A 13,249-nucleotide genomic window follows, 5' to 3' on the forward strand; every position below is an offset into this window, starting at 1 on the left:
ATATACATATATATGTATATATGTATGTACGTATATATGTGTATATATATGTATATACATACATATATGTGTGTGTGGTGTGTGTGTGTGTGTGTATGTATATATATATATATAATATATTGCATCCAAGTAAGGAATGTCTTAGCAGCCTGGCTTTTGGGGTACAGATGGAGGCTATATCTGGAAATGTGAAGGCAGTGATTTTATACATTGTCTTCAAAGCGAGGAAGAGTCGCTGCTATCAGACGCTGAAGGGTTGCGAAACGAGAAGAAAAGTGAAGACACACCCCACCTACAGGATAGTGGGACAATTAAGATTTGGGGGGGAATACGTTCTATCGACAGATTCCACTCACTTTTCCTCGCCAAGGTCTATTTGGCCCCGGCCGGATTTCCGGTTTAGAGACGGAGCCAAAGATCAGGTTGGCGAGGATTTCCCACTGGGCCTCCGCCGCCATGATGCTCCGCGCCTGCGAACTACATTTCCCAAAGTGCTCTGCGCGCCCCCTTCCGCGTCAGGGCCGTCCAATGAGGTTGCGGGGACTTTGGGAGGCGGAAGCGAAGCCGAAGCCATTGCTGTCGGGAGGCGAGCGCAGCAGCACGCATGGGTACACATGGGAGGCCTGCTCCCTCCTCCCCGTTGGGCACGGTTCTCTGCCCAGGACCTTTTGCGTGAACTGCTCTCATCCTTCCTCCCTATTTCTCACCTTTAGTGCGGTAAGCCGGGGAGCCCAGGGCGTGTGTTGGGGGGACCAGGAAGCCTGGCAGTGTCTTTGGAGTCCTGGGGGTCGGGGGGAGAGGGAGAATGGGCGCGTCAGGGTCTCCAAGCCGCAGCACACGAGCTCCACATGCATGCACCCCCCCCGTATGCATCTGGCTTTACGTGGGTTTACGATTCCTGGGGAATCGAACCTGGATCCTTCAGCTTTGCAGTCAAAGCAAAAAGACCCAGGTTCGATTCCCCAGGACCCACGTAAGCCGTATGCACAAGGTGGTGCATGCACCTGTAGTTCGTTTGCAGTGGCCGGAGGCCCTGGCAACGCCCATTCTGTCAGCGTGTGTCTCCTCTCTCTCTCTTTGCTTGCAAATAAATTTTTTAAAGTCCAAGAATGTCAAACGTTTTTTTATTTATTTTCACATTTTATTCCCATTGCATAGGAGGTGGTCACCATCACAGAGCTGCACTGTTCTGCTGTCTTTGATACACAGTTGGATTCCAGTTTCCAGTTCCCTTTATTGAGAATGCGAAGCCGCGTCCTCCGAGGCTGCCTGCAGCTGTGTGAGCTGGTGTCTCCTGGGAGAACGTAGGGCTATGGAGGAGCCAATGGCTGTGCCCGGTCTCCCGTCCAGGTACATCCCATGACGGTCACGGGTGGAGAAGGCCCTCCGCACCGCAGCTCCTCACCAAATGAGGAGAGCACAGGTCTGGGGAGGTTGAAGGTCACAGAGTACCCGGGAACACTTGTCCTTTCGCCTGTGTACGTTGATCCTATGTAGTTCTTCTCCATGAGGACAAGTCAGGGCTTCGCCCCTTGGCCTCAGGAAAGTGCACATCGTGCAAACTTTTTTAAACACGTGGAAACATTTTTTCCAACACTTCTTTATTATATCCATCTGAGTGAGACACTGGAAATTTGTCTCTCTGTGTTTTTTGTTACTTTTTCTTTTCTTCTTCTTCTTCTTCTTTTTTTTTTTTCCTTTTGTCCCTGAGGTAGGGTCTCACTGTAACCCAGGCTGGCCTTGAATTCACTGTGACCCTCTTTCCTCTGTCTCCTGAGTGTTATTGATACTTCTTGAGCCTAAGTTTATTATTATTTTTTAAATTTATTTATTTATTTTGGTTCTTTTGAGGTAGGGTCTCACTCTAGCCCAGGCTGACCTAGAATTCACTATGTAGTCTCAGGGTGACCTCGAACTCACGGCAATACTCCTACCTCTGCCTCCCGAGTCTGGGATTAAAGGTGTGCACCACCATGCCCAGCTACTATTATTATTATTATTATTATTTTCATTACTTAGGTTTAAACCTAGGGCCCCAACCATGATAGGTAAATGCTGTTTTGCTGAGCTGTATTCCCTACCTGGCAAATGCTCTTGACACTGCGTGATTCTCTATGTGTTACAGAAATGCCCCCTTCTTGGGGAGTATTCCAGATTTCTTCCACACTCTGCTTTGACCAGCTAGCCAGGCTTCCTGAGTTCCTGGTTTTCCCTTCCTGCCTGGGTGTTTGTGGGATGTCCATCGAAGATGCTACTTCAGAGCTTCTGCTCCTGAGTTGCCTCCAAGGATCCTTTCCTCTGCCATCCTTGAGACATGTTCAAGGTTAGCTAAGAACCAGTTTTTCATTGTTGTTCTTTTTTTAAAAAAAAAAAATTTTAGAGAGTGAAAGAGAGGAAGAGAGAATTGGCTTGCCAGGGCCTCCAGCCACTGCAAGCAAACTTGAGACACGTGCGCCGCCTAGTGGTCATGTGCAGCCTTGCACTCTGTAGTCTCAGATTGGCCTTGAACTCGTGATCCTCCTACCTCTGCCTCCCGAGTACTGGGATTAAAGGCATGCGCCACCAAGTCTGGCTCACCTTTTTAAAAATTGTATGTGTGGGAGCCGGTCACTCACAGCACAACCTTAGGATGTTTAGCCTCTCCTTCCCTTTCACTTGAGATATGTCTTCCTTGTTCGTTTTAAATAATAATAATAGTTATTATTATTATTTGAGAGCAAGAGAGAAAAAGAGGCAGAGAGGAGGAGGAGAGAGATAATGGGCATGTCAGGGCATCCAGCCACTGCAAACGAACTCAAGGTGCATGTGCCACCTTGTGCATCTGGTTTACGTGGGTCCTCTGGCTTTGCAGGCAAGCACCCTAACCGTTAAGCCATCCCTCTGGCCCATGTGTTATGATTTTTAAAGTAATTGCATGTGTAAAGTTTTGAGTCTGGGCTGGAGAAATGGCTTAGCGGTTAAGGCACTTGCCTACAAAGCCAAAGGACCCAAGTTCGATTTTCTAGGACCCATGTAAGTCAGATACACAAGGTGGTGCATGCATCTAGAGTTTGTCTGCAGTGGCTAGAGGCCCTGATGTGCCCATTATCTATCTATCTGCCTCTCCCTCTCTCTCTCAAATAAATAAACTAATTAATTTTTTTTTTTTTAAGTTCTTTTGTTTTGAGTCTGGCTGTGCGTAGTGGTGCACACCTTTACTCCCAGGAAGAGAACCCGAGGCAGCGCTGCAGGCATTGGACATAGTTGTCCTGTCTTGGGACTCTGCAGTCTCATGTATCTGAGAAGAAGCACTGGTTGGGGATTGCACTGAGAAACACTTGAAACAGAGCAGACAACATCTACCATGTTGCTTGGAAGTTTGGCCAAAATGAATAAAAAACCAGCATCAGAGAAATCGTTCACAGAGTGAAGGCCCGGCCTGAGGTCCCTTTGAAAAGGAAATGTCGAGCGACAAAACTTAGAAAGTTTTCCTCAAGAAGCAGGAGAGAGGGCCAGCCCCCGACTCCCCCTCGGTTCCCTTTCACTTGTCCCAGATGCTAGCTGGGAGAGTCCCGTGAGAGAAGAGGACTTTGTGGCTCTCCCAGCGCCTTAACGCTTGGCCAGAGTAACTATCATTCGCCTAGGATGGCCACCCTCGGTCTGTCTCCCACACTTGGTAAGTCTGTTTCCCATCTTCAGAAATGTGTCCTGCCCTGTTGGTTTGGTAAAGGGACTTGTCCGTGGAGGGCTGCAAAGCCAGGCTGGCCGAGCCGGACGGCAGGAGAAGTTAGTTACCCATGTGACTGACCGACTCGGGATCCCTGGGTTTGGGCACACTAGAACATTGGCATAGTTGGTATGAAGAAGGCGTTAGTGATAAGTAGTAGTCCTGTGTTGCCCACTCATTGTCTTGACAAAACCCAAGCAAGGTAACAGCCTCACCTCGTGGAGTGTTGATTTCTTCGTGTACAAGCTGGCCATGTGCACAGTGTGTGTGGGCAGATCACCCCTAATCGGAAAACCCAGAATCTGGTACTTCCTGAGTTAGACATGATGCCACGGTGGAAAATTTTTAACACCTGACCCCCCATCAGAATCTGTGACCTAAAAAATACCTAAGCTATGTATATAGAACTATAGCAGAAACAATTTTTTTGTGTGTGAGTATAGTAGGCTCAACCCACCCAGGATATTGCATGTAGATGTTAAGATGTCAAAACTTGAAAAAACAAAAGCCGGGCGTGGTGGCACATGCCTTTAATCCCAGCACTCGGGAGGCAGAGGTAGGTGGATTGCCGTGAGTTTGAGGCCACCCTGAGAATACAGAGTGAATTCCAGGTCAGCCTGGGCCAGAGTGAGACCCTACCTTAAAAAAACAAAACAAAAAAAAAACTTGAAAAAAGTAATCTGGATGCAAACATGATCTTGAGAATTTCAGACACAGGGTACTTGACCTGAGTATTTCTGCTCATGGGGGTGTATCCCTAAAACCCTCCTGTGTGCTTGAGCGGAACAGGTCCAGTCGGACTTGCTTATAAGCCAGGGGCATGTGGACATGCGTGGTTCCTGAGTGCCAGTTGGTTCTCAAGGATCTGTGTTCTCCTCTAGCCGGATCCACGCAGGACCTCACAGGTCCCCAGGAGGTGGTTCTCCTTCCTTCCAAATACCATACCCATGCTCAGAACATGGATCTGTTTGCTTACCACAGCCTGGAGCCTCCAGCACCATCCGGTATTTCTTCTCAGGTACGTAAGTTCTCAGCGTCCTCTGTCGAGTGACCCCGCCATTGGCTGCAGCATGTTGGGGTTCATTCAGAAGATCTTTATCCAGGCCAGCAGATGCCTGATCAGGGCTGTAACAGGCCAAGGATGGTGGGATTGCTGTCCTGGTATAGGGGAAGGACGAGGAAGAGGTTTATGAAGCAGGGGTTTTTCTTCATGCTTGCATAGTGCTCTGGTCTGCTCAAACTCAGCACCAGAGGCAGAGGGGAGGTGATCGGAGGTCTTGGGCCAGGCTAGAAGTGGAAAAGCAGTTTCCTCCCTCGTCAGAGCTGCACTCAAAGCAACGCGCCGGGATACAGTCTGAGGCTGAGGGCCAGCTTCTGCCACGGATGCCAAGGCCCTCAGCAGGGCCCCTGAAGGCTGTACGTGAGGTCTACTCATGCCTAGCCTTCCATCTCTGCCATCTTCCTGTGAGCACCAGGGGCTGGCTGCTCACTGGCCCAGAATATGTCTGCTGTTCCAGGAGTCCGTGACGTTCCAGGATGTCGCCGTGGACTTCACCGAGAAGGAGTGGCCCCTGCTGGACTCCTCCCAGAGGAGACTGTACAAGGACGTGATGCTGGAGAACTATAGCAACCTGACGTCCCTGGGTAAGGGCTTCCGTAGCCAGGCGGGGTAGCTGAGAACTCCCCGCCCTCCCAGGCCGCCTTGGGGGGTTCTCAAGTGTGTATCTGAGCTTGGCATACGTTGCTGAGATTTAGGAGTCCCCATTCTTGGGCTAAGAGTGTAGCTCAGTTGGTAGAGTGCCTTTCTAGCACGTGTGACGTCTTTGGATCCATCCCCAGCACCACTTTTAAAAATATTATTTATTTGTAAGGAGGGAGAGCGTGTGGGGAGAACAGGCACATCAGAGCTTCTTGCCATGGGGGGGGTGGGGGGGATCAGATATGTATGCCACTTTGTGTATCTGGTTTTTACATGAATATTGGGGAATCAAACCCAAGCCAGCAGGCTTTGCAAGCAAGTGCCTTTAACCGCTAAACCATCCCCTCAGCGCCCCCCCAGCACCACTTAAAAAAAAAAAAAGAATCCCTATTAGGGGTACGTATTTTATTATTATTATTTATATATTTATTTGAAAGAGAGAAACAATTGCCGTACCAGGGCCTCTAACCAGTGCAGACTCCCAGACACACGTGCCCCCTTGTGCATCTGGCTTATGTGGATACTGGGGAATCAAACCTGGGTCCTTAGGCTTCACAGGCAAATGCCATAACCACTAAGCCATCTCTCCAGCCCTGGTTTGGGTTTCTTATGAGAGATTTTTACTGTGTTCCTTAGAAATGTGACACCCTCATTTTGTTGCTCCTGTGTTGATTCCAGTGTAATGGAATGGCTGTCCTCTTTGTGGTCCTCCTTCAACCTGTGTCTTTCCCCACGAGTAGGGTACCAGGTTGGTAAGCCCAGTCTCATCTCACATTTGGAGCAGGAAGAGCCAAGGGCAGAGGAGCAAGGCATTCAGCACGGAGCTTGTTCAGGTGGGTGGGCACCAGGGCTTTTTTTGTATGTGGTGGGGGGGAGTGTTCTTTTTACTTTTGCCTGTGTGTGTGTGTGTGTGTGTGTGTGTGTGTGTGTGTGTGTGTATGGTGTACATGCGTGGAGGCCAAGGGTTGAGGTAGGTGTCTTCCTCAGTTGCTCTCCATTTTATTTCACTGAAGCGGGATGTCACTTGAACTCAGAGCTCACAAATTCAGAGAATGTCGCTGGCCGGCTGTCCCTTTCCTCTTACTCCGGAGTCTTAGGGCTACAGATGCGCCACCATGCCCCACCCGCCCAGGATTCACTTGAGTGCTGGAAGTCCAGTTCACGCTTGTAGGACAAGCACTTTACCCCCTGAGACATCTCCCCAGCCCCAAAAGTAACTTGACAGCTATGGTCAGTGATGAGAGTGGAGGGAGTGCTCTGTTCCTGTTTCTGCAGCAAAACTGTCCATGCTGGACAACATAGTGGGACAGAGTAGCTGACCCAGAGGCAGTGTACGGAAGGGAAGGACCTATTTCCCCGCTTAACATTTTGAGAGGTTTCATAATGGCAGGGAACACGTGACGGGAGCAGACAGACAGGTGTCACATCTCCAGATCGGGAGGGAGGACGGAGAGAACGTGGCAGAAGGGGCAGTCTCCTCGGCAGCACCAGCTCCAGCAAAGGTCCCGCCAGCTGGGGACTGGGTGTGAGGTTTAATCACAGACACAAGCCTTAGTGTGGGCCTCCCAGCCGCGTGGCAGATGGCAATATGCTATGAGCATTTTAAGAGAGGGATTACTTAGTGAGACAACAAGAAAAAAAAAAACTAAGGAAAAGCCAGTGTTGCTGTTGTTTGTTGTTGTTGTTGGTGGTGGTGTTTTTTGAGGTAGGGTCTCACTCTAGCTGAGGCTGACCTGGAATTCACTATGTAGTCTCAGGGTGGCCTCGAACTCACGGCAATCCTCCTACCTCTGCTTCCCCAGTGCTGGGATTAAAGGTGTGCTCCACCACGCCTAGCTAAGTCTTGGTGTTTTTGTAATGGCTTGTGTAATTTTTTCTTTTTTGTTTTTGAGAAGGGAGGGTCTCTGTCTTCCAGCTTGTGGTTCTTATGCCTCCTAAGTGCTGGGATTGTAAGCATGTGCCACGGTCCCTATCCGTATAACATAGGCCTCATTCTTACCGGAAGTGACTCATTCTGAGGCCAAAACTGGAAACATTGATCCCATCTTGGGTCACAGCCAGCAGTGACCTAAGGACTTCACAACCAGCCCCTGCCTCTTAAAATGTTTCATTTCTCCATATCACCACCCCGAGGACAAGATGAACTTCGGGGTACCAATGACCTCCAAATCTTAGCATGGAGGTACATTTAGATAGTGTCACCCCAAAAATTAAAAAGTATTCTGTTTTAATGTTTGTCCATTTTTTCATAGGCCCTTTCATCCCTTGTGTTCCTGTGTTTTGAGTATGACATCCTGAGGCTCTGTGACTAATCAGTCCTTTGACACTGGACCCTCCTGGTTGGACACTTACTTGTCAGGGTCAGACTGGGCTGACATAGATTTCTTCCAAATATTTTTCTGATACGTCTTTCCTTTTTACACTGTCTTTGCGTATGGTTAGTATTAACAATGAAGTCCATCTGTTTTGGGCCTGTCGTGCGATTGTTTTCTTCTTACAACAAGTCAAATTTCCAACTTGTTTCAGATTGGGAGACTCCGTGGAAAGCCAAGTGGCCCATTCTTATGGAAGGCATTTTCGGGAAGGAGGTCTCCAGTGGTGTGACAGCGGTAAGATTTCCACAGGATAACTCTGCACCTTGCACATTCGAGAGGTCTAGGAGGCCAGGGCAGCCATAATTGGGAAAACAGCTCACCCAAAATCAAGTTAACTGGCCTCTCCGAGAAGAAATAGAACTAAACGATGCAGACTGCTGTCACCCTTCCATGCCTTTGGGAAACCAGCTCCAGGCATTCCTGGGGAGACCACAGTGAAAAGGTGCTTGGTTCCTTGTGTAAGATGGCTTAGTGTATTATCTGTGTAGAAAGCCCTTGTGTGTGCTTTAAATTTTCACTAGACTTACCTGTAAAACCCAGCACACACAAGCTGGGTGCGGTGGCGCACGCCTTTCATGCCAGCACTTGGGAGGCTGAGGTAGGTGGATCACCATGAGTTTGAGGCCAGTGTAGGGATACGGGGTGAGTTCTACGTCAGCCTGGACTAGAATGAAACCTTACCTCAACCCCCTGCCTCCCCCAGGGGGGAAAAAAAAACAATGCAGTGTGGTATGTATTTAGGATTATTTAATTAATTTATTTATCTGGATTTTTTGAGGTCGAGTCTCGCTCTAGCCCAAGCTGACCTGGAATTCACTATGTCGTCTCAGGGTGGCCTCAAACACAGCAATCCACCTACCTCTCTGCCTCCCTAAGTGCTAGGATTAAAGGCATGCTTACCAAGCCCAACTTGCTTATTTATTTGTTTATTCATTTATTTTTGGTGGATTATCTAGGTAATTGTGATTTTTAAAAACATGTACATCTTCATTTTAGGTGCAGGTATTTTGTTTGGAGCTGAGGTTTGGCTAAAATATCCATGTAGAATGTACTATGTTGAGTCCCTGTATTGTCAATTTAGGGAAGACCCTAAATCTAGAGTCAGATTTCTTTGCTTAGGGTTCTGATACATAAATATTTCTTTAACTTGAATGTTGAGGCTCAGTTTATTTTTTATTTTTTGGTTTTTTGAGGTAGGGTCTCACTCTGGTCCAGGCTGACCTGGAATTCACTATGTAGTCTCAGGGTGGCCTCGAACTCACAGAGATCCTCCTACCTCTGCCTCTCAAGTGCTGGGATTAAAGGCATGCACCACCACACCCAGCTAATTATTTATTTTTTTAGAGAGAGAGAGAGAGAGAGAGAGAATTGGCACACCAGGGCCTCAGCCACTGCAATCAAACTCCAGATTCTTGTGCCACCTAGTGGGCATGTGCAACCATGTGCTTGCCTCTCCTTAATGCGGGATCTGTAGAGGCAAACATGCTCCTCAGGCTTTGCAGGAAAGCACCTTAACCACTAAGCCATGTCTCCAGCCTCTCAGTTTAATTTTAAAACAGTGGGCCAAGTCTGCATGCAAAAACGGGTTTTGTGACAGTCGCGGGAAGCAATGAAGAAGAGAGGGTGGAAAAAATGACAGAGCCGGAGAGTGGGGAAGAGTGTTGTCACCCAGGCCTGACATGATCGTGGCGTTCATGACAACACAGTGGCTGTTCTCACCTTCGCTTCAGTGAATCATAGGTGACGGTGGAGGCCACGAGGCCCTGCACCTCATGATACGTGGTGGCGCAGGGTCAAACAGGAGACGTTTTCTGCAGTTGGCACAGCCACTGGTGAGACCCACACAGTAATCCCTCAACTGTGCCCATGCACATGGAAAACAGAGAGACATCAAAGCAGAAAGGGGATTAGTTGGGAAGATAAGGCCGGGGAGGAAGGTCGAGAGAATGTAATTAGAAGGTTGGATTATGATTAAAAAATAACACCATGTTAGAAATGAATTGAACTCCTCCCCGTTTTCTCTCCACCCCAGTCAGCGTCAAAGACACTCAAGAGGCACATTCCTTCAGCAAAAGGGTGCCAGGCATCTCTGAGGCCTGAAGAGCAGGGCCTGCTCTACCCTGCCTGTTATCCGAACACAGGGCAAGAACACTGGGCCTCACTCTTGCCTGGAGTTTTGCGTAACAGTCTAAGTCTTGACTGGCTAAAGAGAAAGGTAGCGTAATCAGTTCTGAATAGACTAAGAACGAGGAAGTGTGGAAATTACTTCAGCAGGATGGTGAGCTGATGTAATCCTAGAATAAGGCCCAAGTGAAGCCACTGTAGTCTGACAGAAAAGACTTGTTTTCCCCTTAATACGCACATTTAAAATTGTCCACGAATGTAGCGCACATAACACCTTTCGTTTCTTCAAGTGTTTTGAGGCAGGGTCTTGCTGTCTTAATTCCTCAGCCTCCAGAGGATTGGAGTTATAGGTCTCACCACCATTTACAACTACCTTTTTTCTTTGAGAGAGCTCAAATGAGGTAAGCATAACACCTTTGCACTGCAGATCAGGACATCGTCATTCAGAATAATGTGTTTCTAGTTTTTCAAATGTTTCAGGGTTAAAAAATAATACTGAGAGCCAGGCATGGTGGCGCATGCCTTTCATTCCAGGCAGAGGTAAGAGGATTGCTGTGAGTTCGAGGCCACCCTCAGACTCCATGGTGAATTCCAGGTCAGCCTGAATAATTAGAGCACAGTTGTTGTGCCAAGACCCCTGACCAGGAGCCAAGTCCCCCAATCACCCAGGAGTCACCCAGAGAACCGCCACAGAAGCTGAGACACTCGAATGTAAAAGCAACAGGTTTCTTTATTGCAAGCCTAGGCCTGGGCTCCGTCCCCACAGCCCGGCACAGCAGTAGTGAGGGAGAGAGCCCCTTTCTTTTGGGGGAAGGGGTTCATATAGGAATTTGAACAAAGAAGTAGGGGATAGATACCTGATTGGTTGATTTAAACAGTTCTGATTGGCTTGGGGTTTCAGGAAGTTGGGGGCAGGAGCTAGGGCCACTCCAGGCAGATGAAGTCATCTCCATTGTCCTTGAAGTGGACATTCTTCAGTTTCTTACGTAAGCAGGTGGTCAGAGTCCATTCCCCCCTCCCCCACCCAGTGGAGTGTTTCTGCAATATCCTTGGAGATTCCTCGGAAACGTTAGGGGGAAAAGCAGCAACTAAGCAAGCCAAGTTTACAGAAGCAAAAGGTCAGCACATTGGCTGGCTCGTTGTCTTATCTAAGTCAGACCTGGTCCTTTTTTTTTTTTTTTTACTTAAAATGGTTATATTTGGTCTCTCACAGTTAGGATTGCACAAGGTTGTGACCTTACGGTAAAGCACACGCAAGGCCCTTGGATTCGATCGATACAGAATGTTAGGTAATCATGCCCAAGAAAAAAAAAATTGTAGGAAGTAGCAGTGAGCTCTCCTGTGTTAACCCAACAGGAACCCTCCGCTCTGGGGCAGCGATCGGCCCAGTACGCCCAGCTGCTGGAGGCGCTCCGCGCGGGCGCCCGCCTGCCGGGGCAGCCGCCGCCGCCCCCACCCCCGGGCGCGGCGGGCAGGAAGATGCACGCGTGCCAGCAGTGCCAGAAGGCCTTCACCACGAGCGCGTCGCTCACGCGCCACCAGCGCATCCACACGGGCGAGAAGCCGTACGCGTGCGGCGACTGCGGCCGCGCCTTCAACGACCCGTCGGCGCTGCGCAGCCACGCGCGCACGCACCTGCCGGACAAGCCGTTCGCGTGCGGCCAGTGCGGCGGCGCCTTCCGCACGCTGCCGGCGCTGCGCGCCCACGCGCGCGTGCACACGGGCGAGCGGCCGTACCGCTGCGGCGAGTGCGGCAAGGCGTACGGCCGCAGCTGCCACCTGGTGGCGCACCGGCGCACGCACACGGGCGAGCGGCCGTACGCGTGCGCGCAGTGCGGCAAGGCCTTCCAGCACCCGTCGCACCTGAAGGAGCACGCGCGCAACCACACGGGCGAGAAGCCGTACGCGTGCGCGCAGTGCGGCCGCGCCTTCCGCTGGAAGTCCAACTTCAACCTGCACCGCAAGGGCCACGCGGCGCCCAAGACGTACGCGTGCAAGGAGTGCGGGCAGCCCTTCGCCGACCTGCCTTCGCGCCGCCGGCACGCGCGCCGCGCGCACGCCGCGGCCCCCAAGCCGGCCGAGTGCGCGCGCTGCGGCAAGGCCTTCCGCAACCAGTCGGTGCTGCGCACGCACATGAACTCGCACACGGGCGAGCGGCCGTACGGCTGCGACGTGTGCGGCAAGGCGTTCGGCGCCAGCTCCAACCTCACGGCGCACCGCAAGATCCACACGCGGGAGCGGCGCTACGAGTGCGCCGCGTGCGGCAAGGTGTTCGGCGACTACCTGTCGCGCCGGCGGCACGCGAGCGTGCACCTGGTCCGCCGGCGCGCCGAGTGCCGGCAGTGCGGCAAGGCCTTCCGCAACCAGTCCACGCTCAAGACGCACCTGCGCAGCCACACGGGCGAGAAGCCGTACGAGTGCGAGCACTGCGGCAAGGCCTTCAGCATCGGCTCCAACCTCACCGTGCACCGCCGGATCCACACGGGCGAGAAGCCCTACGAGTGCCTGGCGTGCGGCAAGGCCTTCAGCGACCACTCGTCCCTGCGCAGCCACGCCAAGACGCACCGCGGCGGCGAGAAGCTCTTCGCCTCGGCGGCGTGCAGGAGGCTGCAGTGAGCGCTGGCCTCACCCGAGGACGCGCAGCGTGCCGAGGGGGGTGCGGGGGAGTGGGCGAGGAAGGCGGGAGTCGCCCGAGAGCCCTCCCCTGCCGAGCGCACCGTGCACGGACCAAAGACGGCTTGGCTGTCGTCATCGTGAGCATGCACGCGTGGTGGGGGTGAGGAAGGCGGGAGTTACCCGAGAGCCCCCGACTTGGCTTCGTCATTGTGAGCACGCGCGCGTGGAGAGGGTGAGGAAGGCAGAGAGGCCACCCTGCAGAGTGCACAATGCCCGCACAGCGTGCAGGGACATCGGGAAACTCAGCGTGTGCGTGGGCGGAGAAGACCTGGCTGTCATCATCGTGAGCACGCACGCGTGGAGAGGGGGAGGAAGGCAGAGAGGCCACCCTGCAGACTGCACAATGCACGCACAGCGTGCAGGGACATCAGGAAACTCAGCGTGTGCGTGGGCGGAGAAGACGAGCTGGCTGTCATCATCGTGAGCACGCACGCGTGGAGAGGGGGAGGAAGGCAGAGAGGCCACCCTGCCGACTGCACAATGCACGCACAGCGTGCAGGGACATCAGGAAAGTCAGCCTGTGCACGGGCGGAGGAGACGATTTGGCTGTCATCATTGTGGGCACGCACGCGTGGTGGGAGGGAGGAAGGCAGAAGTCATCCTAGAGCCCACCCCGCAGAGCACGCACAGTGCACGGGACGTCGGGAGATTCAGCCTGTGCGTGAACAG

The 13,249-nt window shown here is 51.7% G+C and overlaps 1 protein-coding gene across 3 annotated transcripts; it reads left to right on the forward strand.

Moving 5' to 3' along the window:
- The first annotated feature begins 585 nt into the window (after positions 1-585).
- Positions 586-12,533, forward strand: Znf317 (zinc finger protein 317). 3 transcript variants are annotated; one of them, XM_045139293.1, is made up of 9 exons: positions 586-717; positions 1,159-1,350; positions 2,126-2,323; positions 3,153-3,655; positions 4,588-4,724; positions 5,224-5,350; positions 6,146-6,238; positions 7,932-8,014; positions 11,261-12,533. In XM_045139293.1, exons 4-9 carry the CDS (start codon positions 3,625-3,627, stop codon positions 12,518-12,520), a joined length of 1,731 nt encoding a protein of 576 aa, XP_044995228.1. In that variant the 5' UTR covers positions 586-717; positions 1,159-1,350; positions 2,126-2,323; positions 3,153-3,624; the 3' UTR covers positions 12,521-12,533. The 3 variants fall into 3 exon arrangements, with proteins under 3 accessions (XP_044995228.1, XP_044995227.1, XP_044995226.1); XM_045139292.1 differs by having other exon boundaries at positions 3,534-3,655; XM_045139291.1 differs by lacking the exon at positions 3,153-3,655.
- Positions 12,534-13,249: the final 716 nt, after the last annotated feature.

The sequence above is a fragment of the Jaculus jaculus genome, chromosome 21, assembly GCF_020740685.1.
Source record: "Jaculus jaculus isolate mJacJac1 chromosome 21, mJacJac1.mat.Y.cur, whole genome shotgun sequence".
Taxonomy (NCBI): domain Eukaryota; kingdom Metazoa; phylum Chordata; class Mammalia; order Rodentia; family Dipodidae; genus Jaculus; species Jaculus jaculus.